Source organism: Hyperolius riggenbachi, chromosome 1 (assembly GCF_040937935.1).
Source record: "Hyperolius riggenbachi isolate aHypRig1 chromosome 1, aHypRig1.pri, whole genome shotgun sequence".
NCBI classification, from domain to species: Eukaryota; Metazoa; Chordata; class Amphibia; order Anura; family Hyperoliidae; genus Hyperolius; species Hyperolius riggenbachi.
In genome coordinates, this window is record NC_090646.1 from 577,861,212 (window position 1) to 577,885,601 (window position 24,390).

Here is a 24,390-nt window from a genome sequence, read left to right on the forward strand (position 1 = left end):
TTGGAATGCAATTAGACCTCTGAAAAGCCTGCCGGGGAAGCCCTCTTTGTTCTCTCAGAGCAGTGTTTGTTTATTACTTTGTAAATAGATACATTTGTAACTAAACCTAAGCACGGTGGAGGATTTCTAGCTAAATGCAACACTAAAATGTCATGTTTAATCCATTCAGTGAATTTCTGCTAAAAAAAAAATCTGGCATAATCGTTTCTAAGCTGTAAGCAATCTTTTAAAGCAAAGTTAAAATTCTGGGTGTTAGACCACTTTAAGCTCTCAGTCGTTTTCACTTTATTCATCCGAGCAATGTTCACCTCCCATTCATTAGCCTATAACTTTATCACTACTTATCACAATGAACTGATCTATATCTTGTTTTTTCCGCCACCAATTAGGCTTTCTTTAGGTGGTACATTTTGCTAAGAGCTACCTTACTGTAAATGCATTTTAACAGTAAGAATAAGAAAAAAAAAAGAAATTCATTATTTGTCAGTTTTCGGCCATTATAACTTTAAAATAATACATGCCTCCATAATTAAAACCCACGTATTGTATTTGGCCATTTGTCACGGTTATTTCACCGTTTAAATTATGTCCCTATCACAATGTATCACGACAATATTTTATTTGGAAATAAAAGAGCATTTTTTCCGTTTTGCATCCATCACTATTTACAAGCTTAAAAAAAAAATATAGAGAGATATTTTATCTTTACATAGATATTTAAAAAGTTTAGACCCTTAGGTAAATATTTGTGGGTTGTTTTTTTTTTATAGTAATGTTTTTTTTTTTTTTGTTTTTTTTTTATTACACATTTTATGTGGGTATTTTTGGGAGGGTGGGATATAAATAGTGTTTTATTTGGGGAAATATTTGTGTATTGTAATGTTTTTTTACTTTTAGATGTAGTTTTACTTTTTGGCCACAAGATGGCAATCTTGAGTTTGTTTGCATGACATCACTCTAAGCGTACAATGTACGCTTAGAGGGACATAGCGTCAGAAAAAGCGTAGCTTCCGAGAGAAGCTGTCGCTTTTTCAGAGGGGGAGAGGACCATAGCCCGATGCATTGATTCCTGGGCTAACGAATCCGCGGCCGGTAGTGCGCATGCACGCGCACGATCTAATAAGCATTTTAGAATTAGAAAAGGTCAATAGTTCATGTATTTTTATTGCTGTAATTAGCTTATTTATTTATTCTATTTATAAAGCGCCAACATATTACGCAGCACTGGACATGAGTTTACGTTACAGACAATATTTAGGGTTGACAAACAGCAATATGACAATACAGGAATACATGCAAACCAGAGCACACAGCACAGTATGAGTACAAGGCAATGCTTAGTCAGTAACTGAATGGGAGCATGGAGATTAAGCAAGTTAGGTTCACTCAAATGCATAGCATGGGTGCACAGTAATGGAGGTGCATGATCAGGTAGGACACAAAAGGAGGAGGACCCTGCCCAAAGGCTTGCAATCTAGAGGGAGAGGTAGAGACATGAAAGGTAGGGGACCAGAGTTCAGCTGTGGGTTTGGAGCACTTGTGGGTGAGTTTTGAGGGCCTTCTTGAAGATATTGAAGGAGGGGGCTGCCCTAATGAGTGGAGGTAGGGAGTTCCATAGTGTTAAGAAGCTCTTGAGAAGTCCTGGAGGCGGGCATGGGACCTGGGTGATGCGTGGGAACGGTCAGGCGAAGTTTATTGGAGGAGTGGAGTGAGCGGCTTGGTGTGTGCCTCTGAGTAAGATCGGAAATGTAGGTTGGACAGGTTTTGTGGACAGATTTGTAGGTCAGACACAGTATCTTGAATCTGATTCTGGACAGCTTATCAGTGATGTTTACTATATTCCCTACAAACAAAAAGGATCCGCAGGCTGCAGTGAGGTAGAAAAAGCTGGTATTCCTTATTCAAAAATTCCACAGAAAAATGACAAATACATCCACAGGAACAACTAACGCGTGTAAGGTCTCAGAATCTGTCCTTAGTCATAGTTACTACTGCATGGTAACTATGACTAAAGGCAGATTCTAAGCCCGACATGCGTCGGTTAAACCTGTGGATGTATCTGTAATTTTTCTGTGGAATTTTTGATTAAAGAATACCAGCTCTTTCTACCTCACTGCAGCCTGCGGATCCCTTTTTTGTTGCTGTAGAAGGCTTGGCTGACCAGATCATGCACCAGTGAGAATGTGTCTGTGGGGGTTTAAGAGCATTTGGGCCTCTCTCTTCATTCCCTACAAACAAGACATAAGCTGTCACTTCCATGCCTAAAAATTAACTCTTTAATGCACGAAAATAAAAAAAGCCAGGCTATTAATGTTTTGTACTATACATATGTATCTCATCATGTCACATATCACTTTGGGTACACCTTAACTTTTCACATACAACACATAAATGGTTTATAATATGTGTTCTATCCCATTTACTATCAGGGTTGTTAAAATGAATATATCTATGTTGAGACAGAAAACCTCCCCATGCAGGGTGCTGACCTTTCCTCAGGACTGTATCTCTGTGAATTGCGTTGTGGCTTTTATAGAAAGTGATGACCTATCCCACATTCAGCTGCTGCTCTTTTCTATTACAGTGATCCCCAGGCATGGGCTGCTCTGGCACGGCACAGTGTCGGCATCAGCGCTGTCATCTCGGGGCGATTGTTTAATAAAGTATTCATTTACAGTCATGTCTAATTTCTCATGTTATCTTTTCTCATTTCCAGTGTATTCTGGGATCTGTACTGTGCCGCTCCAGAGAGACGGGAAACCTGTGAACATTCAAGTGAAGCAAAAGCCTTTCATGACTACGTGAGTGGCCCATTCCACTTCCTACCGCTTAGGCTTGCTATACGTGTCAGTCAGCTGTTCTAGTTCCATATAACTGTTCCTAATGTGCACAGTGCAACTTTCCTAAAATACAGTAAAAGGTATTTCCAAGTACTGTATTCAGCTAATGTGCTGTAATACATAACCAGTGGAATGGGCACAAATAAATGACAGTTAAGGTGCCATACACTGTTTCACACTAAAAATGTTGGCGCGATTTTTAGCAACCTCTCTCAAAGCGCTGCATTGCAGTGTGAATTCCCCTATAGGGAGATTCTGCACTAGCGATTTGCAGAGTGACTGATTCTGCAGGGAATCTGTTTCCAAATGTATTTCTTTTTGACCGATTTCCAATTGCTGCAATTCCAATTTGCTGCACTACTTTGATTAATGGAAACGCAGCATGCTTACAATTGATGGAAACGCAGCATTGTACTATTCATCGATTGCCAGCTGGAATCCATTAAAAATGTATGCGCTGTCTGTATGGCATAAATCGATTTCCTCTCTGAATCAGAGAGGAATCAACATTTTTGCAACATTGGGTGGCAATTTATAAGGGTACCTTTACTCTCCTCCAGCAGATTTCTGTCTGAGTGAACAGACCCCGTGCATCCCTTCCTTAAAGTGTAACTGTTGGGCATAAAATCAAAAATCAATTCTTTATTTTTATCTGGTAAACAAGTAATATGGATGCTAACCAGGCAATCCAGAAGTTAAAATCTCTATTACTTTTCTTGTTTATAAATGATCATTCCCCAGTTTACCTGACTCTTATTTGATACGTTGCCTCACAAAGGAAGTTGCAGGGCATGCTGGGTTTTCCTTTTTTGCTACTGTGCATTAGTTAAGTCTGAGGGGAAATAAAGGAGCAAAAAAAGACAACCCAGCATGCCCTGCAACTTCCTTTGTGCGGCAACGTACCAAATAAGAGTCAGGTAAACTGGGGACTGATCATTTATAAACAAGAAAAGTAATAGTGATTTTAACTTCTGAATTGCCTAATTAGCATCCTTCTTACTTGTTTACCAGATAAAAATAAAGAATTGATATTTGATTTTATGCCCGACAGTTACACTTTAAAATTAACCTGAAGTGAGAGGTATATGGAGGCTGCCATATTTATTTCCTTTTAGGCAATACAAGTTGCCTGGCTGTCCTGCTGATCCTCTGTCTCTAATGACAGTACAATAATAAAGTGTACCCTGAACCTTATAGCTCCGTTCATTACTCGGCACTTTAAGCTTTGGCATTTGTAGTGCTCGTGTGTGTCAGGAATGCTCACTGAACTGGCTATGGAGGGCGGCTTCTTAGCACCCTCTTAAACTTAGACTAAAACACTATACAAATGTTGCTGCACTAAGTGAAACTTCTCTGTTTGCAGTAGTAGCTCGTTGAAAATGGTTTGACAATTAAAACCGGTTTCAAATATCTGATGTTATTTATCTGTTTTTAGACACTGCCTTACCCTTCCTCCTACCTCAAGCTTCCTCACCCAGCCGCACAGTTTAACCCCATTGTGACCATGTTGTGCCTTTTTTAAAGTGAACCTGAGGTGAACATAAACTGATGAGATAACAGTTGTATTTATCCTCCTACTCCTAAAAATAAATTTCTTACACATGCCATGGTTTTATTTTATATTTAAATATTTACAAAGTAGATTGAATGTTTTATTGTCGATGGCAGTCTATTAAGTGTCCCAGAGTTAAAATACATGAACGGTTGACCTTTTTCTATCTCTCCCCTGCCCTCAGAAGTTGTATTCTGCCAGGAAAACTTTTACGGCTGTAATTTGCTTATCAGTGAGGTTTACTACTGTATATAGGGTACAGACCTGACAGAGGCTGTCACTTGTATGCCTGAAAATTCAAAATTAACACTTTCAGGCAGCAAAATAAAAAAAAAAATTTGAAACAGCCTGGTTATTAATATGTTTTGTACTGTACATACACGTTTATCTCATCATTTCACATGTTGCCTCTGGTACAACTTTTTAAAGGATATCTGAGCCGAAATGTGGGAAGTACAGGGATCTGTCCCGATTGCCCACCTACTTGGGCTAAATGCCCCCCGGCAGCCTCTTCCGGGTCGGTGGAGTCAGGCATTAGTGTCCGCGTCCAGGAACGCACCGTGCATGACGTCACGTCTACGTCATGCACAGAGCACTCCTGGGCTGTAGGACTCGTGCAGCAGGGCCAGCGCCTGCCCACTAATGCCCAATTTTAGAGACCCGGAAGAGGCTGCTGGGGGGGGGGGGGGGCATTTAGCTGCCAAACAGAGGGGGGAGGAGAACGGGGGAGAGGTGGACTTCTAAACACATACAAATAAGAAGTATGTTTCTTCCTGATCAAAATGAGCCATAAATTACTTCTCTCCTATGTTGCTGTGGCATTTACAGTAAGTAGTAGAAATCTGACATTACCGACAGATTTTGGGCTAGTCCATCTCTCCATAGGGGATTCTAAGCATGGCCTTTATTCTTTACAGAGACACTCCCTGAAAACGATTTTTACTAAGTTAAATCTGCTCACTGTACACTTTTTGGGCAGTTGTACGGAGCAACTGACATTCACTAAGTGCATTCTGAAAATAAATCCCTGTGAACCCCCCATGAGGAGATGGGATAGTCCAAAACCTGTCGGTACTGTCAGATTTCTACTACCTACTGTAATTTTTGTTTTAAATCTTTTGATTGCCATCTGAATGAGAAGTAACATATGTATTGATTTCTCAAAATAACCTATGTATTACTTTTATGCTTTTGTAAAATGGTGAAGATTGTGTAAAATGTATGATTTTAAACCCACTAAAATATCAAATGCAAACTAACCTTAATACTTCAGTAAAACAGCTGCAATGAGTATCTGAACAACAAGTAGTTGGCATATTATAAGTTGCTGTAATTGGGATTGTTGGAGCTTACAGCTACATACTGACTACTTAGGCCTGGAACCCACTACAAGTCGCAAATCGCAATCGCTTGAGCTTTGAATTAGTGATTTGTAAGAGAGTTCATGAGCGTTTTCTGGCGATTTTGGTAGTGACTTTAAAAAGTGTAAGCTTTTTGCCAGCGATTGTGATTGCGATTTGCGATTAGCAATTTCAATTCTGATTGGTCGTTTTAAAAAAAAATATATATGTATGTGTAGCGATTTATAAGCGATTTGCCAGCACTTCAATACTTTACATTGAAGCGCAAACGCTAAACTATCCCAAAATTCTGCATGTCCTGCGATTGCAATTTGCCTAATCGCAATCGCTACTGTGGAATTTGTTATATCCATTTTCATTGGCAGAGCATCTAGGGAAATCGCTAGCGATTTAAAGCAATCCCTATATGCTCAAAAAAGCGCTCTCCTGGGTCCCAACCCTTACTGATTGCAACAGCAGGCCAAAACTAACAATACAGAATTGAATATACTCTCTGTACAATCACATAATCTCGGGCATTTGTCTAGCTGCACAAGACAGTTTGCATACAGTTGTATTACAGGAATGACTCGCTGTGTTGTAGCTGCACAAGTTTCGTAGAGTTTTTGGATAGTATTTCACAACATCTGGAAAGGCAAAGGGTGATTTGGCAAATTACAGAGCTTGTGCTGCTCCAAGATTCTTATACTGCTCCTGAAATAGTATTACCAATTATTATGTGCTGTGCAACAGGTGCAGCTTAAATCTAATCTGCCCGCCTCCCACAAATAGAGCGTCAGAGCTGGTCTGAACCCGCGCGCCGCTCTTCTGTTCCTATGGGCATTCTAAGCGTTACAACCTTGGGAGAAACGCATCTCATTGCTGCAGTTTTCCCATCAGTTCTCCACTTGTATACTCTCTGGAATAGAGCTTAAGTGGCCTTACCCCATAGGGCCAAACAGCTTTACAGCCACTCAACCCCAATGCTTATTTCAGCTATTGATTTATGATGGGGGTCAAGTGACACACCAGCCTCTTGTGTAACTCTTGGGGATCCTTCACATCAGAAGCATTTCCCAACACAGGCAAATGTCACACAGGCATTTGATTAAATGATGCCTCCTCAAGCCGCTGTGTAATGCTGAAAGACAAGTGTGCATGCTGCGTACCAGTTCCATAGAGCTGTTGTTGTTTTTTAATCCACTGAGTTGAATCAGCTACTCTAAAGATATAATGTAATATAACTAAATTTGTACACTGCTTTGTGTTGTTATAGCACACATTGAAAAGTTGATTTTTATAAAAAAATAAATAAAGAAAGAACATATTTGGTCCAGTGATATGTTTAGTAGTGTTTGCTTGTATTTTTAAAGCCAACCTGAACTGAAAAAAAACTTATTTAATGAATTGTATGTGTAGTATGGATAAGGAATAGAACATTAGTAGCAAAGAAAAGCGTTTCGTCTTTTTGTACAGTGCCAAGGAATTAATAAATCAATACTAATAATAATTTTATTTTCAGTTATATTTTTTTTTTTAAACATCGCATCATAGTATCACAGTTACAGTACTCCTTTTTTTTCAGTAGTCTTTTAAACTATAAAACAAAGCCGAGCTAATGACCCTTTCAGGCCAGAAACCCACTGGGAGCGCTTTGTAAGCGTGAGTGATTTGAAAAGGCTCTTGGTAATGCAATGCTATGGGGGATTTTTATAAAATTTTGGGGGGATTTTTATAAAATCACATCACTCAAGTGGGATCACACCCATAGCATTACATTAGCTAGAGCTTTTCAAATCACAAAGTGCTCAGAAAAGCTCTCCTAGTGGGTTTCTAGCCTCATAGTTTCTGCAGTAAAACGCTATCTCAAGCTGTCTCTCACTGTTTCTTGGTTGATTAAGTGCTTCAGAAAACAGGACTGTATTTGACCCAGTGGCTCTTTTGCATAGATAATAGCTGAAGCTTTTTAACTCTTCCTGTACTGGAAAACAATATGAGACACTTTTTATTTTCTTTGCTACGAATTTATTATCTGTACTACACATACAATTCATTAAGTTTATTTTCACTACAGATTTGCTTTAAAAATCACTGTTATAATTGCCGATTTTGTAGCTGTCTGTAGGTATTCATAGAAATGGAGGAGGGGAAAAGTTCTTGGGCATTTAATATAAGAGGCTAGTCCGTTTGGTTTAGATCCACCATCACACATGTCTGTTTCAGTGCTTTCTTTGGTAGGGAAACTGATTGATGGTGGTTTAATCCTTATGTTGTAGTGCAGGCATGGGCAAACCCGGCCCTCCAGCTGTTACGGAACTAAAAGTCCCACAATGCATTTGCCTTTATGAGTCATGACTGTGGCTGTCAGACTCATGCAATGCATTGTGGGACTTGTAGTTCCTTAACATCTGGAGGGCCAAGTCCATGCCTGTTGTAGTGTCTTGGTGATGATCGGAGACAACTGGTAGAGAGGAGGGCGGGGGTGTGGGGAGGGTGAAGGTTTGTAATAAAAACACGGTTCTGATCTGTGCATTGCAGTAGATTATCTATACTCTTGTAACAGCTGGATGTGTGAAGTTTTTGTTATAATAGGGAGGTGCCATGGAATGCTATACCTGTCCTTTCTGACTGTAAAGTTTGATTTTTGCATGTTGCTCTACTGTATTCTACTGCTGTTTCATTCTCAATAGTCTTTTGAAATTAAAAAATGTAACCCATGCCCGTTGGACACATTAGCTATAGGGATCACTGGGTAGTTAGTAGCTATGGGTCACTTTTTCTTACGTCAGATATGTTTGAATGCTGTTTTTTGTTAATCCATGCCTCTCAATGGCCCCTCAACCACTTAGCAAGGCATGTTGAGGGTACTCCTTTTAATTATATGGTGGCAGCTGAGCTGAATCGCCAGCTGATGTGACGAGAGGCAGAGCTACAGCCCTAAGCTCTGCCTCAATCAGGAAGCGCTCCTCGCAGTTAGCCCAGGGGATTTGGGGGGTATAAACCCCTCGTTTTGCCGCGGGGATGCAGCGGTTTAGCACTAGCTTATAGTGCTTAACATAAATAAGTTAAAAATATGGATTTTAACTCGCTTCAGTGTCTCTTAAGTCTACCACCCACTGATCCTTGCAGCAACGATAGGGAGCCTTATGTTGCATTCTTCTCTATTTTATACTGATAGTAGTGTTTAACATTAATATTTCCAATGTAATGCTGAGTATCATTTCTTGAGAGAACCGTATTTTTTATATTTCATGCAAGTTTGTTTATAAAATCAACTTTACATCTTGTAATACATGTACATGTTTGGGTTTGTGGAGCTGTCCAGTGTGTGACCTGTACATGGCTTGTGCTGGATGTAAGGCCTTTTTTGCATTGGAAGCGGAACCATGTGCTTGTCGGGCAGTTCTGCTTCTGGGCATGAGCGCCTTTTCGGCTGCAATTACAGGCGGTGCGCCTGTCCCCCGCCTGTGCCAAGCGTTAGTAAACACCCAGCCAGCGAACAGGAGCAGCTGACAAGCGGTGAGTAATGCTGCGTACACACTGGCGACTATGGTCATTTGAAACAGCTAATTAACGATCGTTCCGCCGACAATCGGGGAAAAAACTTTACCCAACGATCATTAACACGAACGACATCGGGAAGATACGGATCGTATCTACCGACAATCGTTACAAAACTATAGTGTGTACAGACATCGGCTGAGAACGATCGTTACAAGGGCCAATGCGCTTGCGTGGAATTCTGCCCAGCTTCAGTACTTCCTTTGTAGCGGGGAGGTAAAGATTGTTACATTGCTCATTTCAATTAAACTTTGTTTTCAATTTAACAATCATATATTTGTATCTATTGTAACTCCATGTTAGTGTGTTTAATTTTATAGAAATATGTACACATTATTTCCTTATAAGCGTTCTTTTCTGCAAGAACGATCGTTAAAATGTGTATGATGATCGCTGCATCCCATTGTTGCATTCCTATCGTTGCCGTATCGTTCGTCTTTCAATTATCGTTCCTAGCGAACGATCATTATCGCAAGTGTGTACGTAGCATTAGGCTAGGTAGGGATGGTCAATTAGATGCAAATAATTTCGAGTTGATGAGGGATTATGCAAAATTTGTATGCAAATTTATGTAGCTTGAAAATGGGACAATAAAATTTTGCCTCAGCAAGATTTAAGTGGTTCATGTTCAAGATGCATAAATTTGCATACAAAATGTGCATAATGCTGCTGCATAAACTCCAAATGATTTGCATCACATTGACCATCCCTCAGGCTAGGTAAGCACTGCACTAAATGAACATGCCGGCTTATTCAGTGTTGTCTGTATTGGATCCATTCAGACCTGTTTGCTTTAATGTACCCGTTGTCTCTGTTGCAGTACTATTATATCCTATAGTATAAAACCCCTGTGTCTCTGCGTACTCTCCTGTTTCCGTGCTATTGCGCTACTGCGTATGTGTAGCATGCAGGCGGCCGTTGGGACAGGAGGAGGATGGGGGTGGGCGTGCATGTGCATGCGCACTTACACGCAGCAGCGGCGGTCACAGGAGCGGGAGGGGGATTGTGAGGGAAGCCTAGAGCTCATTAGATTAACAGGCTTAGGTCTACTAGTAGTCTATAAGACCGCTTATATGACTATATATTACTTCATGGGTAATAGATGACGTTGTCCAACATACGTATAATTACACCACAGTATTTTCATCTCTGCTGTTTTTCAATATAGACAGTGTCTTAATTATATTGCGCTGCCTATACAGCTGATATTTTACTGTGCGCCACACTCCCACTATCCGCCTCCTCCTTAGTGAGACTCTGGCAGTATAGAATGTATTTTATATGGAGAAATGTCATACTTTGAATTTCTCTAATCCTTCCTAATGATAATTTAATGTAGTGTGATATAAGCTTGAAAAGCATCTCACTAATTCAAACTGTATTTTTACAACTACAAAAAGCATGCAACAATTATTCCTAAACAATACTGCTGTGTAATTACTTTGTGAAGCAAACCTTTAGATCCATTATACTTGATTACCGAATATGAATCAAACCTGCTTTCAGCTGAGAATTGGACGAAATGTACCCCCCACGCACACACAGGTGTGCACTCCTTTCACTGATTGCTTGTCCAGTTAGGTAAGCTCTGTGATTTTGTTGTCTCCTTGGCTGTCAGTGGTATTGTTTTTTTTTTTTTTTCCTTTTAAGTTTTATTGTTAGCATGGTTTTCAACATTCAGTTCTCTCTCTTTCTCTTTTTATCTGTGTAAAAGCATGCTGAAATAGCTATGAAGAGCTGGCTGGTGCTGGTGCAGTTCCTGCTGCTGCTGTCGCTGCTGGCAGGCACCCCCAATTATGTTATCATTCTGTGGCCTCTGTATTGCTGCAGAGGCTAGAGCAGGCATGGGCAATCTCGGCCCTCCAGCTGTTACGGAACTACAAGTCCCACAATGCATTTGCCTTTATGAGTCATGACTGTGGCTGTCAGACTCCTGCATTGCATTGTGGGACTTGTAGTTCCTTAACAGCTGGAGGGCTAAGTTTGCCCATGCCTGGGCTAGAGAATGTTCCTGCTGGTGTGGGGGCGGGGATACCATTCCAAACAGCTCAACCAGCAGGAGGATGTTAGCAAGGCTGCAGTTAGTGCAGCCTTACTAATGCTCTCATTTGCCTTAGTAGGCTGTTGATGCACGTTAAGCATTATTTAGTAGTATAGTAGATATTGGTGGTTTTTGCCTGGTTTGCCGGATCGGAGTGGAATGCAATAATGGACGGTGAACGGATCATATGTTAGTAATGGGATCTGTTCACAATGTCAATCGAAACACAATCGCAGTGTTGCACCGTAGTTTAGCGCCGAGTCCCGACCTGAACAATTTTTGCAGATGCGCTTCCCATATAGACCTGTGGTGGAAACTCATTTGCTCTGGATGTGAATCAAACATGAACATTTTTGACGAGATTATAGATGGCAATCTCCATATTTTTCGTCACTATAGGTTTCCTGGGTACTTATCCGTTAGCCGGGCGCATCCGGCAGGTGGCGCTGTTGATGTTAATTCCAATCATAATTACTTCACATCAACCTGTGAATGTAAACGCCGGATGCGCCCGGCTTAAACAGATCAAGCCGCCGGCTTGCTTCGTGAGTGTCTCGCTCTCCTCCCCCTCTTGCCCTCTCTCGTATGAGCCTTGAGGAGGGGACATGCGTGTCCCCCCAGAGTCGTTTGTCGTGGCATTGCGACGAACGACTCTGGGGGGACATGCATGTTCCCTCCCCAGTGTTCTATAGGAGAGAGGGCAAGAGGGGGAGAAGAGCGAGACACGAAGCAAGCCGGCGGCTTGATCTGTTTAAGCCGGGGTGCATCCGTCGTTTACATTCACAGGTTGACGTGAAGTAATTATGATTGGAATTAAGATCAACAGCGCCACCTGCCGGATGCGCCCGGCTAACGGATAAGTACCGTTTCCTTTAAATTTACAGACCCAACATGGAAAAGCAGAGTACTAGAATGTTTTTAGTAACAGATAAAAGGTGAAAATATTAGCATAACGTGCAAAAAGTCCATTTATTTCAGTGATTCAACTTAAAAGGTGAAACTAATATATGAAATAGGAACCCTTCGCAGGTGTTTTGGATTAGTTAGCTGATTAGAGTCTGACACTTTGAGCCTCGAATATTGAACATTTTCACAACATTCTAGTGGTCTGAGATTTTTGATTTTGGGGTTCTTATAAGCTGTAAGCCATAACCATCAAAATGATAACAAATAAAGGCTCAAATTGCTTTGCATGTAATGTCTATTTCGTATATTTTGACCTTTTTAAGTTGAATTACTGAAATATATGGACTTTTGCACTATATTCTAATTTTTTGAGTTTCACCTTTTATTTAGGCCTCATTCACACAATTTGACGAGTTTTTGTATGCATGTTAGTGCACTAAACGTGTTTACAGCCGCAATACTCCCATGCATGCCTACTGGACTTCTCAAGAGCTGCCCCCACTCTATGGAACTCCCTCTACTCCCACCTCAGACTGCCTTCAACACCTTTAAGCAAGCCCTAAAAACACATTTCTTTAAAACACCCCCCATCTACCACACTTTAACTCTCTGTCAAGTACCTTTTCCACAGCCCTACTTTGTGTCCCTTCCCCACCCTTTAAATTGTAAGCCTTTGGCAGCCCCTTCCCCCAGTGTGTCCTTCTTAATCTTGCAACCCCAGTAATGACACCCTTCTCATGGACTAACTCGGACTTGATTTGCTGGGTCTCTGTGAAATCACGTGACTGTGCATCTTACACCCATTTGCATGTATAACCTTGTGCTATGTTGTATAACTGTTTGCTACCTCTCTGTCTGTCACCCTTTGTTTACATTGTATGCATCCGTATTTATTGCCCAGCACTGTGTAATATGTTGGCGCATTATAAATACAATAATAATAATAATAATAATAAAAGTCTGTGACACACATCCTGTGCAGTGCAGCAAGGCTCACAGAATTGTACAGTGCGAATGAGCCCTTAATGTTTACATGTTTACAGCATTTAATAATGCATTTTGTATGCACGTGATATGGAGAGATTATTGTGATCACTCTGGCATAGGCAGATTAGGATAATATCCGCCACTGAATCTTGTTAAGGCAAATCCTTTCCAAGTCGCACACGGGCAGTAATCTGCGAACACTCCAGGCAGCTAGGAAGTGGAGGTGTTGAGTTTCTCCTCCATCAACTTGACAAGTGATCACTTTCCTGAAGAGCGAGGAGGACCAAAACAGGAATCCTTCTTTCTTTTAGAAAAATGACTGTCATTAGCCATGCTGATCTTTTGTAGTAATTTTTAGTCATGCATCTGGAACAAGAATACAGCCAGAGGTGCCTGAGTCTGGTCAGAACGCATTTTCTGCATTCTTGTTCCGTGACAGGGGAAAGGTAGAAAATCAGCACAGTGGCCAGGTAATCCGCATTCACAACCTCCATATTTCTTTCAGAGGCACTTGCAGTAAGTTGGATATGGAGGGTTGCCATTGTGTTACGCTTAAGCTTGGAGATCCTGCTGATCTGTGACTTCAGAAGTGGTCAATCATGGTCTTCTGACATAATAAACAGGAAAACTGCTGCTGAATTTGTGAGCTAGGAGAACTGTCAGGATGGTTGCCACCTAAATACAGCCAAGGCTAGAAAATCCTAACTACAGCAACAGTGCATCCAGAACAGCCTATAGCTCTCCTGAGCTCTCCTGAGCCTTAATGCTCTCCTGAGCCATTTATAATCGTAGAATTAATATGGTCTCTTATGTGATATATCTGGCAAAGAGTAAGACCAATTTCTTCTACTTCTGTTCACACTTGGATTTATTAAGAGAGAAACAATCAAAAATAACAGGGCTCGGTTACCATAGTAACGGCGATACATATCGCCGTTACAGGAAGCCGCTGCCCTGCCTCCTTCCACATCACACAGAGCAGCCGGAGACACGCTGCTAGAATAAACACATGCGCCGGATAGGGGAGAGCGGCCGCTGCTAAGGTAATAACAGCGGCGGCCGCGGGGACGGGCGGGAGGGCACTATACTGGCTATACTGGGGCACTATTCTGGGGCACTATACTAGCTATACTGGGGCACTATACTGGCTATACTGGGGCACTATACTGGCTATACTGGGGCACTATACTGGCTATACTGGGGCACTATACTGGGGCACTATACTGGCTATACTGGGGCACTATTCTGGGGCACTATACTAGCTATACTGGGGCACTATACTGGCTATACTGGGGCACTATTCTGGGGCACTATACTGGCTATACTGGGGCACTATACTGGCTATACTGGGGCACTATACTGGCTATACTGGGGCACTATACTGGGGCACTATACTGGCTATACTGGGGCACTATTCTGGGGCACTATACTAGCTATACTGGGGCACTATACTGGCTATACTGGGGCACTATTCTGGGGCACTATACTAGCTATACTGGGGCACTATACTGGCTATACTGGGGCACTATACTGGCTATACTGGGGCACTATACTGGCTATACTGGGGCACTATACTGGGGCACTATACTGGCTATACTGGGGCACTATTCTGGGGCACTATACTAGCTATACTGGGGCACTATACTGGCTAAACCGGGGCACTATTCTGGGGCACTATACTAGCTATACTGGGGCACTATTCTGGCTATACTGGGGCACTATACTGGCTATACTGGGGCACTATACTGGGGCACTATACTGGCTATACTGGGGGGCTATACTGGGGCACTATACTAGCTATACTGGGGCACTATACTGGGGCACTATGCTGGCTATACTGGGGCACTATACTGGCTATACTGGGGCACTATACTGGCTATATTGGGGCACTATACTGGCTATACTGGGGCACTATACTGGCTATACTGGGGCACTATACTGGCTATACTGGGGCACTATACTGGCTATACTGGGGCACTATACTGGCTATACTGGGGCACTATACTAGCTATACTGGGGGGCTATACTGGGGGGCTATACTGGGGCACTACACTAGCTATACTGGGGGGCTATACTGGGGCACTATGCTGGCTATACTGGGGCACTATACTAGCTATACTGGGGCACTATACTGGGGCACTATACTGGCTATACTGGGGCACTATACTAGCTATACTGGGGGGCTATACTGGGGCACTATACTAGCTATACTGGGAGGCTATACTGGGGCACTATACTAGCTATACTGGGGGGCTATACTGGGGCACTATGCTGGCTATACTGGGGCACTATACTGGCTATACTGGGGCACTATACTAGCTATACTGGGGCACTATTCTGGCTATACTGGGGCACTATACTGGCTATACTAGGGCACTATACTAGCTATACTGGGGGGCTATACTGGGGCACTATACTAGCTATACTGGGGCACTATGCTAGCTATACTGGGGCACTATTCTGGCTATACTGGGGCACTATTCTGGCTATACTGGGGCACTATACTGGCTATACTGGGGCACTATACTAGCTATACTGGGGGGCTCTACTGGGGCACTATACTAGCTATACTGGGGGGCTATACTGGGGCACTATACTAGCTATACTGGGGGGCTATACTGGGGCACTATGCTGGCTATACTGGGGCACTATACTAGCTATACTGGGGCACTATACTAGCTATACTGGGGCACTATACTAGCTATACTGGGGCACTATTCTGGCTATACTGGGGCACTATTCTGGCTATACTGGGGCACTATACTGGGGCACTATACTAGCTATACTGGGGGGCTATACTGGGGCACTATGCTGGCTATACTGGGGCACTATACTAGCTATACTGGGGCACTATTCTGGCTATACTGGGGCACTATACTGGGGCACTATACTGGGGCACTATACTAGCTATACTGAGGCAACTAAACTCCCTACACTGGGGCAACTATGCTAGCTATGCAGCCACACCCCAGCCCCCCCCCCCCCCCCATAGCCTGCTGCGCACGGCACTGTCCACTAGGTCACGCAAACAACCGGGGGTCGCGCAAACAACCGGGGGCCACATCCCCGACTCCGCCCCCCCCCCCCCCCCCCCCCCCGCGCGCGCCCCGTTCACCGGAGAAAAATTTGGTCAGACAGTGTTCCCCGGGCCGGAAAAGGTTGGGAACCACTGGCTTAATGCTCTCCTGAGCCATTTATAATCGTAGAATTAATATGGTCTCTTATGTGATATATCTGGCAAAGAGTAAGACCAATTTCTTCTACTTCTGTTCACACTTGGATTTATTAAGTTATCAAAAATAACATTTTCTATCACTCTAAATCACACATTTTGTCATCTTTCCAAAATCAACCCAACTGTCTGGATGTACATTTGTAGAAAGCCTAATTTGAGAGCATGGTAGGTCAATAATCACTTGGCTCTACCAGTAACCATACCAGATTCTTATTTTTAGAGGTGAGACCCTGGCACTTATCCTGTATCATTTCTCCTGAGATGGCTCACAGGAGATGTTTTCTCATTGTATCAGTAAAATACCTTGTAATCCCTTATTGAGCAAGGACTCAAAAAAGTTATTAATTTTTACATACTTTAAAGAGAATCTGTATTGTTAAAATTGCACAAAAGTAAACATACCAGTGCGTTAGGGGACATCTCCTATTACCCTCTGTCACAATTTCACCGCTCCTCCCCACATTAAAAGTGGTTAAAAACAGTTTTAAAAAGTTTGTTTATAAACAAACAAAATGGCCACCAAAACAGGAAGTAGGTTGATGTACAGTATTTCCACACATAGAAAATACATTCATACACAAGCAGGCTGTATACATCCTTCCTTTTGTATCTCAAGAGATCATTATACACAGGCAGTGTGCATAGAGGGGCCAGGAGGGGGGAGATGCATCACAGAACCACAACACTGAAGAACTTGGCAGCCTTCCAGACACAGGCTGACAAGTCTGACAAGAGAGAGATAAGTTGATTTATTACAGAGATGGTAATAGTAGAACGTGCTGCAGTAAGCCAGAACACATTAGAATAGCTTTTGGAACTTGTAGGATGATAAAAAACAGGATGTAATTGTTGTTACGGAGTCTCTTTAAAGGGGAACTGAAGAGAGAGGTATATGGAGGCTGTCATGTTTATTTCCTTTTAGACAATACCAGTTGCCTGGCAGCCCTGCTGATCCTCTGCCTCTAATACTATTAGCCATAGTCCCTGAACAAGCATGCAGCAGATCAGGTGTTTCAGTGGTTCAGACTTATAAGTCTGATCTGACAAGACTAGCTGGAGACGAGGTAATGGAATCAAGACAAAACACAGATTCCTGGCAGACTGAAAGTGCCAGAGCTGCAGCCACTAGGATGCTGTCTATAGACAGTAGCAGTGTTAGGGAGTCTTGCCCAAGGTGTCTTCACTGAATAGGATGCTGGCTGAACAGGAAGAGCCAAGATTCAAACCCTGGTCTCCTGTGTCAGAGGCCAAACCCTTATCCAGTACACTTTATCAGGGCCACTGACTCTGATGGTAGCTCATACGCAGGGTACTCGACACAGATGTTTTTTTTGTTTTTCAGTCGATTGTTATGAATGTTGTAGCATTTCAATAACATTGCATCTATCATTGCAGTAGCAGCAGCATAGAGACCTAACGGCAATTCACCATTCAAACTACACAAAAATAGACATCCAGGTAACACTGCTATCATGTACAATAAATAGGAAAATATGTTCTTTTCAAAAAAAAAAATTAAAAATCTTTAATAAAGGAGCTTTCTTTTTGTACCATATATTTAATTCTACAGAAAAATAATAAACCGCAACCGAAGTTCAGGAAAAAATATTTTTTTCTGTTTCGGCATGACAGAAAATGTTTAAAAAAGGACATGTAGGGGAAGAGGATGATTATGATGATAATAATATTAATTGTTGTTAGGTGTTTCTAGACATTTTAAGAATGAGGCCTGGCTGATGTGTTAAACTCCCAGTCACTGACCCAGATGTGGTGTTCTGATTCCATTGGCTGCAAGCTTATTCCAGATGTGTGACTCAAACCACTGAATCCCCCCAAAACGAGAATGTCTGCCAGGCAACTAGCATTTTCTAAGAGGAAACAGACCACAATCTCTGCATTTATTTATCTTCCGGTCTTCCTTAAATATCACTCCCAATCTAACGCTAGATTTGCCTCCTCCTGGCATCGTGTGTCACAGTAACTTTGTGTGATGCCTCCAGCCTGATGTTGTGACACATAAATGTAAGCTTGAGACTCTCTGCTGTCAATTTGCATGTATTACGGCAGAGCAAGATCTGGATATCCCTGCGGTTTTAGTAAAAATACAGGACTATTTTGTTTCGTTTTTTTTCCTTGGATTTATGAGCTTGAAGTTTGCTGTGATATTAGAAGCTGACATCTCTATTCATCCATAGAGTATGTGCTACAGGAGTGTGCCTGTATCTTGTGTCCTTGCTTTCTCTGCTTCATACCGTGGCAGTAAGTGCAGCTGTCTGGTATAGGGCTTTTATGTGTGACCCGCGTTTAGTATCATTTTCATGAAGGTGTTTGTTGATGTCTTTATTGCTGCTACAGACGCAACCGTGATTCTCAACTGCTATCTGTGTATCCTCGGCACAGAGGATTCCCCGCCTGACATTCAGCTAGCCAGCAAGGGGTCCTGTAACGCTTGTCTCTAATCTGTCTATGTAAAATCAGGTGTGTGTGTGTGTGTGTGTGTGTGTGTGTGCCGCAATCACTCAAACGCCTTGACCGATTTCAACGAAACTTGGTATACAGATCCCTTACTACCTGGAAAGATACTTTCTGGGGGTGCCACAGTGCAGTCTTGTCACCCCTCTCTGGTATTCCTTCCCCGACCAGAAACCAGATTTGGGATGAATAGTGGCCAATGAAGGAAAATCCAGGTGAAATGGCAACGTTTGCTCCGATTTCAGAAAAGATAGCTGTTTGGTTACCCAGACAATAATCTAGGCTTCTCCGTTGGATTTGGTGGTGTGTAGCAGGAGCGGAGCAGTGCGGCAGCAATGCAATCAAGTGGCTGGTATACAGGAATGTGTTTTCTGTTCAGCCTGCTGCATTTAAACCATGGAACGCACTGCAGTGTCATGTCCACTTTAATTTTTTTTTTTTAAAGTGAACCCGAGGAAAAAATGATCTGATGAGATAAACCATTATATTTATCCTCCTACTCCTAAAAATGACTCTTTTTTTTTTTCTTTTTTAAAGATTCCCACATGGTTTTCTTTCATATTTAAACAAGCAAAACAGGTTGAATGTTTTACTGTCTCTAATCAGTGGCAGCCTTTTAAGTGTCCCAGAGTTAGAAAAAGGTCAGTAATTCCTGTATTTTATCTCTCCCTGCCATCAGAAGGTGTATTCTGCCCAGAAAACTTTTATGGCTCTACCAACAAGACAGAAGCTGTCACTTCCATGCCATGAAATTAACTCTTTCAGGCAGCAAACTAAAACAAGTACAACAGCTGGTTATTAATGTTTTGTACTGTACATACAGATGTTTATCACATCATGTCACATATCGCCTCTGGTACACTTTAACTACTTGCTGACCGCTCCACGCCAAGTGGCGTGAACGCGGCAGCAGCTCCGCTCTGCCTTTAGTCTCCCAGCCGCTCAGAGACTGTTAGACTGCGAAACCGCCGTCTAATAAGTCTATACAACGTGGCGATCTAAGGCAGCGCTGTACTGGGGACAGCTGTGTGACACTGCTGTCCCCCTGGGGGAGACAGGAAGCCTATGACAGCCAATAATTGGCTAGCGAAGGGAGGGATGGACGGGAATAAATTAAAGGAATAGCAACATTTATTAATAAAATAATAACATAAATATTTACAAAAAATAAATAAACATTTGGGGAGCGACCAGACACCACCAACCGAGAGCTCTGCTGGTGGGGAGAAAACGGGAGGGGAAATCGCTTGTGTGCTAAGTTGTACGGCCGTGCAGCGAGGCCTTAAAGCTGCACTGGCCTATTTAGTAAAAAAAAGGCCTGGTCTTTCGGGGGGTTTAACACCGCGGTCCTCAAGTGGTTAATGTAATTGCATTATTGAATGGGCAAGAACACATGTGCGAAGCTGCATGTAAATGTGGCCTATATTTTAGTTTTTCCAAAAGCTTTTATTTGTTGCCTGAGTTCCCTGCATGGAGCGCATTGAAAATGGCAGCAGTATTTTAATATTTTTTTAGTGGAACTTGACAATTTTTTTTTAATTTTTTTTTTTGTAGGAAATGTTAAAGCAAAATAAAATGGATATTTTGCTTGATTTAACTTGCTGCTTATTTCTCAGGGGCAGGAATGGGTTTTTCTCCCGTAATGTTCACTTTCATCCACTTCATCCACTTGGTTCTGGGGAAGCACTTCATAAGGATGAGATGTACTTAGAAAGATTGAGCTGGTGGTGTAAGTGATTTACTGTGCAAACTGCGGCTGTGGAAACAGACAGTCTTGCCGATCCCATTGATGAAATACAGGTGTGAGGGAATCACCGCTTCATTTCCAGGACTGCTCAATCACCACTGCGGATTTACTTACTTATTCGCTGGATTTTCTGCACTTATGCTACAAGACTCGGGTCTTCTTGTAAGAGAACAATGAGCAAACTGCAGAATTCACTGAGTACACTGTAGGCGTGGCTGTTTGACTGGAATTTTTTGGGTATTGGCCTCAATTCACTACGCATCACTGCATTCGGTAATGCAGAACACAGCTGGTTTTACGTGCCAAATGCCAATTCACTAAAACTATTACCTATTAGTGAGGTAAATTACCGACTTGTACAGTAAATACCTCAAGAAATTGCAATTCACAAAGATTAAACCATTCAGTAAATCAAGTTACAGTGTTCAGTATTTACCTCCAGCTCTGACCAACCGATAACTCACACTTTCGATGTGGTAAAAGTTGACAGATGTAGCACACAGCCAATAGGGAGAGCCCTGGAGGGCGGAACTTCACTCCCGCAGAGCTGGAGAAGTAGACATTTTATAAGGCTTTTCTGCATCCCTTTAGATGTGAATATATCTGTATGCTCCTATACAGAACAGCTCCCCCTGGTTGCTGTAGCACATCTAAAGGGATGCTGGGGATGCACAGGACAGAAATGCTTGATTCATACACACACCTTTCTGCCTCTCTTCTGATCTGCTCCACAGCTGGAAAGTGGCACTTACCAAGCAGGGATTAGTGTATTGAAGCATGTTTGTTCAGTAACTTACCAAACTTCTACCACATGCGGGAAATCTTAGTGAATTTTGAAAAAAAGTGTAAAATGCCAAATGTGGTATCTTACCGACATAAATTATTTTACCTAACTGCTCTTTGTGAATTGAGGCCATTGGCTTGACCATGTTATAAGACTCGGCTCACACTGAAGTAACCAGTAGGGGAACAGCGTGACACTGCACACTGTTACCAAACCAAAACGTGGATGGTACTGCAGCAATAAAGTGAGTTAACATACACCTGAAGTGAGAGGGATATGATGGCTTCCATATTTATTCCCTTTTAAACAATACCTGTTGCCTGTCAGTCTTGCCGATGTCTTAGGCTGCAGTTGTGTCTGAATCGCACACCTCAAGCATGCGGCTAATCCAGTCAGACTTCTGTCAGACACACCTCATGTCATTACCATGCTTGTTCAGGGTCTATGGCTAAGAGTATTAACTACAGAGACTCAGCAGGACAGCCAGGCAACCTGCATCATTTAAAAGGGCTAAATGTCTTCTTCCATATCCCTCTTAGTTCAGGTACTCCACTAACCCATCCATGTATTGTCTCTAGGCATTATTTCATAAAGGACCACTTCGTTGCAAGGTGGCTGGAGACTTCCTTTCTTCTGCAGCTTGTATCTGTATTGTATGCCTACACTGTACTACCACAGAGGCTACACTGTACAACCACAGAGGCTACACTGTACAACCACAGAGGCTACACTGTACAACCACAGAGGCTACACTGTACAACCACAGAGGCTACACTGTACAACCACAGAGGCTACACTGTACTACCACAGAGGCTACACTGTACTACCACAGAGGCTACACTGTACAACCACAGAGGCTACACTGTACTACCACAGGGGCTACACTGTACTACCACAGAGGCTACACTGTACTACCACAGGGGCTAAACTGTACTACCACAGAGGCTAAACTGTACTACCACAGAGGCTAAACTGTACTACCGCAGGGGCTAAACTGTACTACCACAGGGGCTAAACTGTACTACCACAGGGGCTACACTGTACTACCACAGAGGCTACACTGTACAACCACAGAGGCTACACTGTACAACCACAGAGGCTACACTGTACAACCACAGAGGCTACACTGTACAACCACAGAGGCTACACTGTACAACCACAGGGGCTACACTGTACTACCACAGGGGCTACACTGTACTACCACAGGGGCTAAACTGTACTACCACAGGGGCTAAACTGTACTACCACAGAGGCTAAACTGTACTACCACAGAGGCTAAACTGTACTACCACAGGGGCTACACTGTACTACCACAGAGGCTACACTGTACTACCACAGGGGCTAAACTGTACTACCACAGAGGCTAAACTGTACTACCACAGGGGCTACACTGTACTACCACATAGGCTACACTGTACTACCACATAGGCTACACTGTACTACCACAGAGGCTACACTGTACTACCACAGAGGCTACACTGTACCACCACAGAAGCTACACTGTACCACCACAGAGGCTACACTGTACCACCACAGAGGCTACACTGTACCACCACAGAGGCTACACTGTACCACCACAGAGGCTACACTGTATCATCACAGAGGCTACACTGTACCACCACAGAGGCTACACTGTACCACCACAGGGGCTACACTGTACTACCACAGGGGCTAAACTGTACTACCACAGGGGCTACACTGTACTACCACAGGGGCTACACTGTACTACCACAGGGGCTAAACTGTACTACCACAGGGGCTAAACTGTACTACCACAGGGGCTAAACTGTACTACCACAGGGGCTAAACTGTACTACCACAGGGGCTACACTGTACTACCACAGGGGCTACACTGTACCACCACAGGGGCTACACTGTACCACCGCAGAGGCTACACTGTACCACCGCAGAGGCTACACTGTACCACCGCAGGGGCTACACTGTACCACCGCAGGGGCTACACTGTACCACCGCAGGGGCTACACTGTACCACCGCAGGGGCTACACTGTACCACCGCAGGGGCTACACTGTACCACCGCAGGGGCTACACTGTACCACCGCAGGGGCTACACTGTACCACCGCAGAGGCTTCACTGTACTAAGAATATTAGAGGCTGGTGATCAGTGCCCGCCGCAGTTAGGATCAGCAATGCATCTGCTATGGATAAAAATGTGCAGGTTGAGTTTTTGGGTTGTATTTGAGGCCAGGCCATTGCAGTGATGCACCAGCCCATGTTATCAATGGAACTCTCATGAGATCAAAGTGAGTGGAGATTGTTTTTTTTTTTTGTGGGGGGGGGGGGGGGGGGGGAATATGTATTCACTTAGGGAGGAAGAGTGCCAATGAAAATAAAAAAATGGTCCTTAGGCCAGTTTTACACTAGAAAGGTGCGGTTGCGATGCCCCACCCCGTCACATTGCACCACAATGCATAACATATGACCGTGCAGCAGAGTGTGCTGACAAGGTCATATGTACAGCGCTGCCCCTAGCCCAGTGACGTACTTCCTGCTGGATAGGAAGTACTTACTGGGATTCACCCGTTTCTCCATCATATTATTGAGCACCGCTGCCGCCAACATTTTTTATATTCCTGTGTCTCCCATTGACTAAGCCAGGAATAAAAAATAAATTTTACTTTCCTGGGATTTCCACCAGCCGTCCCGTGTTCAGTCACTCACGGAGCCTCTGGACCCCCACCGCCAGCTAGTTTCGTTTTCACTGACAGGCCCAACAGGCCTGGCCATGCGTATTTTTCTTCGCGTTCCCATCCGCAATAGCGTCCAGTGCAGGACACTACTGAGGATGGGAACATGAAGAAGGATATGCGTGGCCAGGCCTGCGCAGGCGCAGAAAGCCCGCTGGCTCCCTGTCGGCGAAAACTAATATAGCTGGGGGCGGGGTGCCGGAGGTTTCATGAGTGA

General features: G+C 43.2%; 1 protein-coding gene across 2 annotated transcripts in view; it reads left to right on the plus strand.

Moving 5' to 3' along the window:
* Nucleotides 1–24,390, plus strand: part of SSBP2 (single stranded DNA binding protein 2) — a 247,223-nt gene that overhangs the window by 110,383 nt on the left and 112,450 nt on the right. For both annotated transcript variants that reach the window (XM_068247960.1, XM_068247964.1), the window contains exon 4: nt 2,717–2,801. In XM_068247960.1, the coding sequence (XP_068104061.1) occupies nt 2,717–2,801 (85 nt within the window). The remainder of the gene's footprint in view (nt 1–2,716; nt 2,802–24,390) is intronic.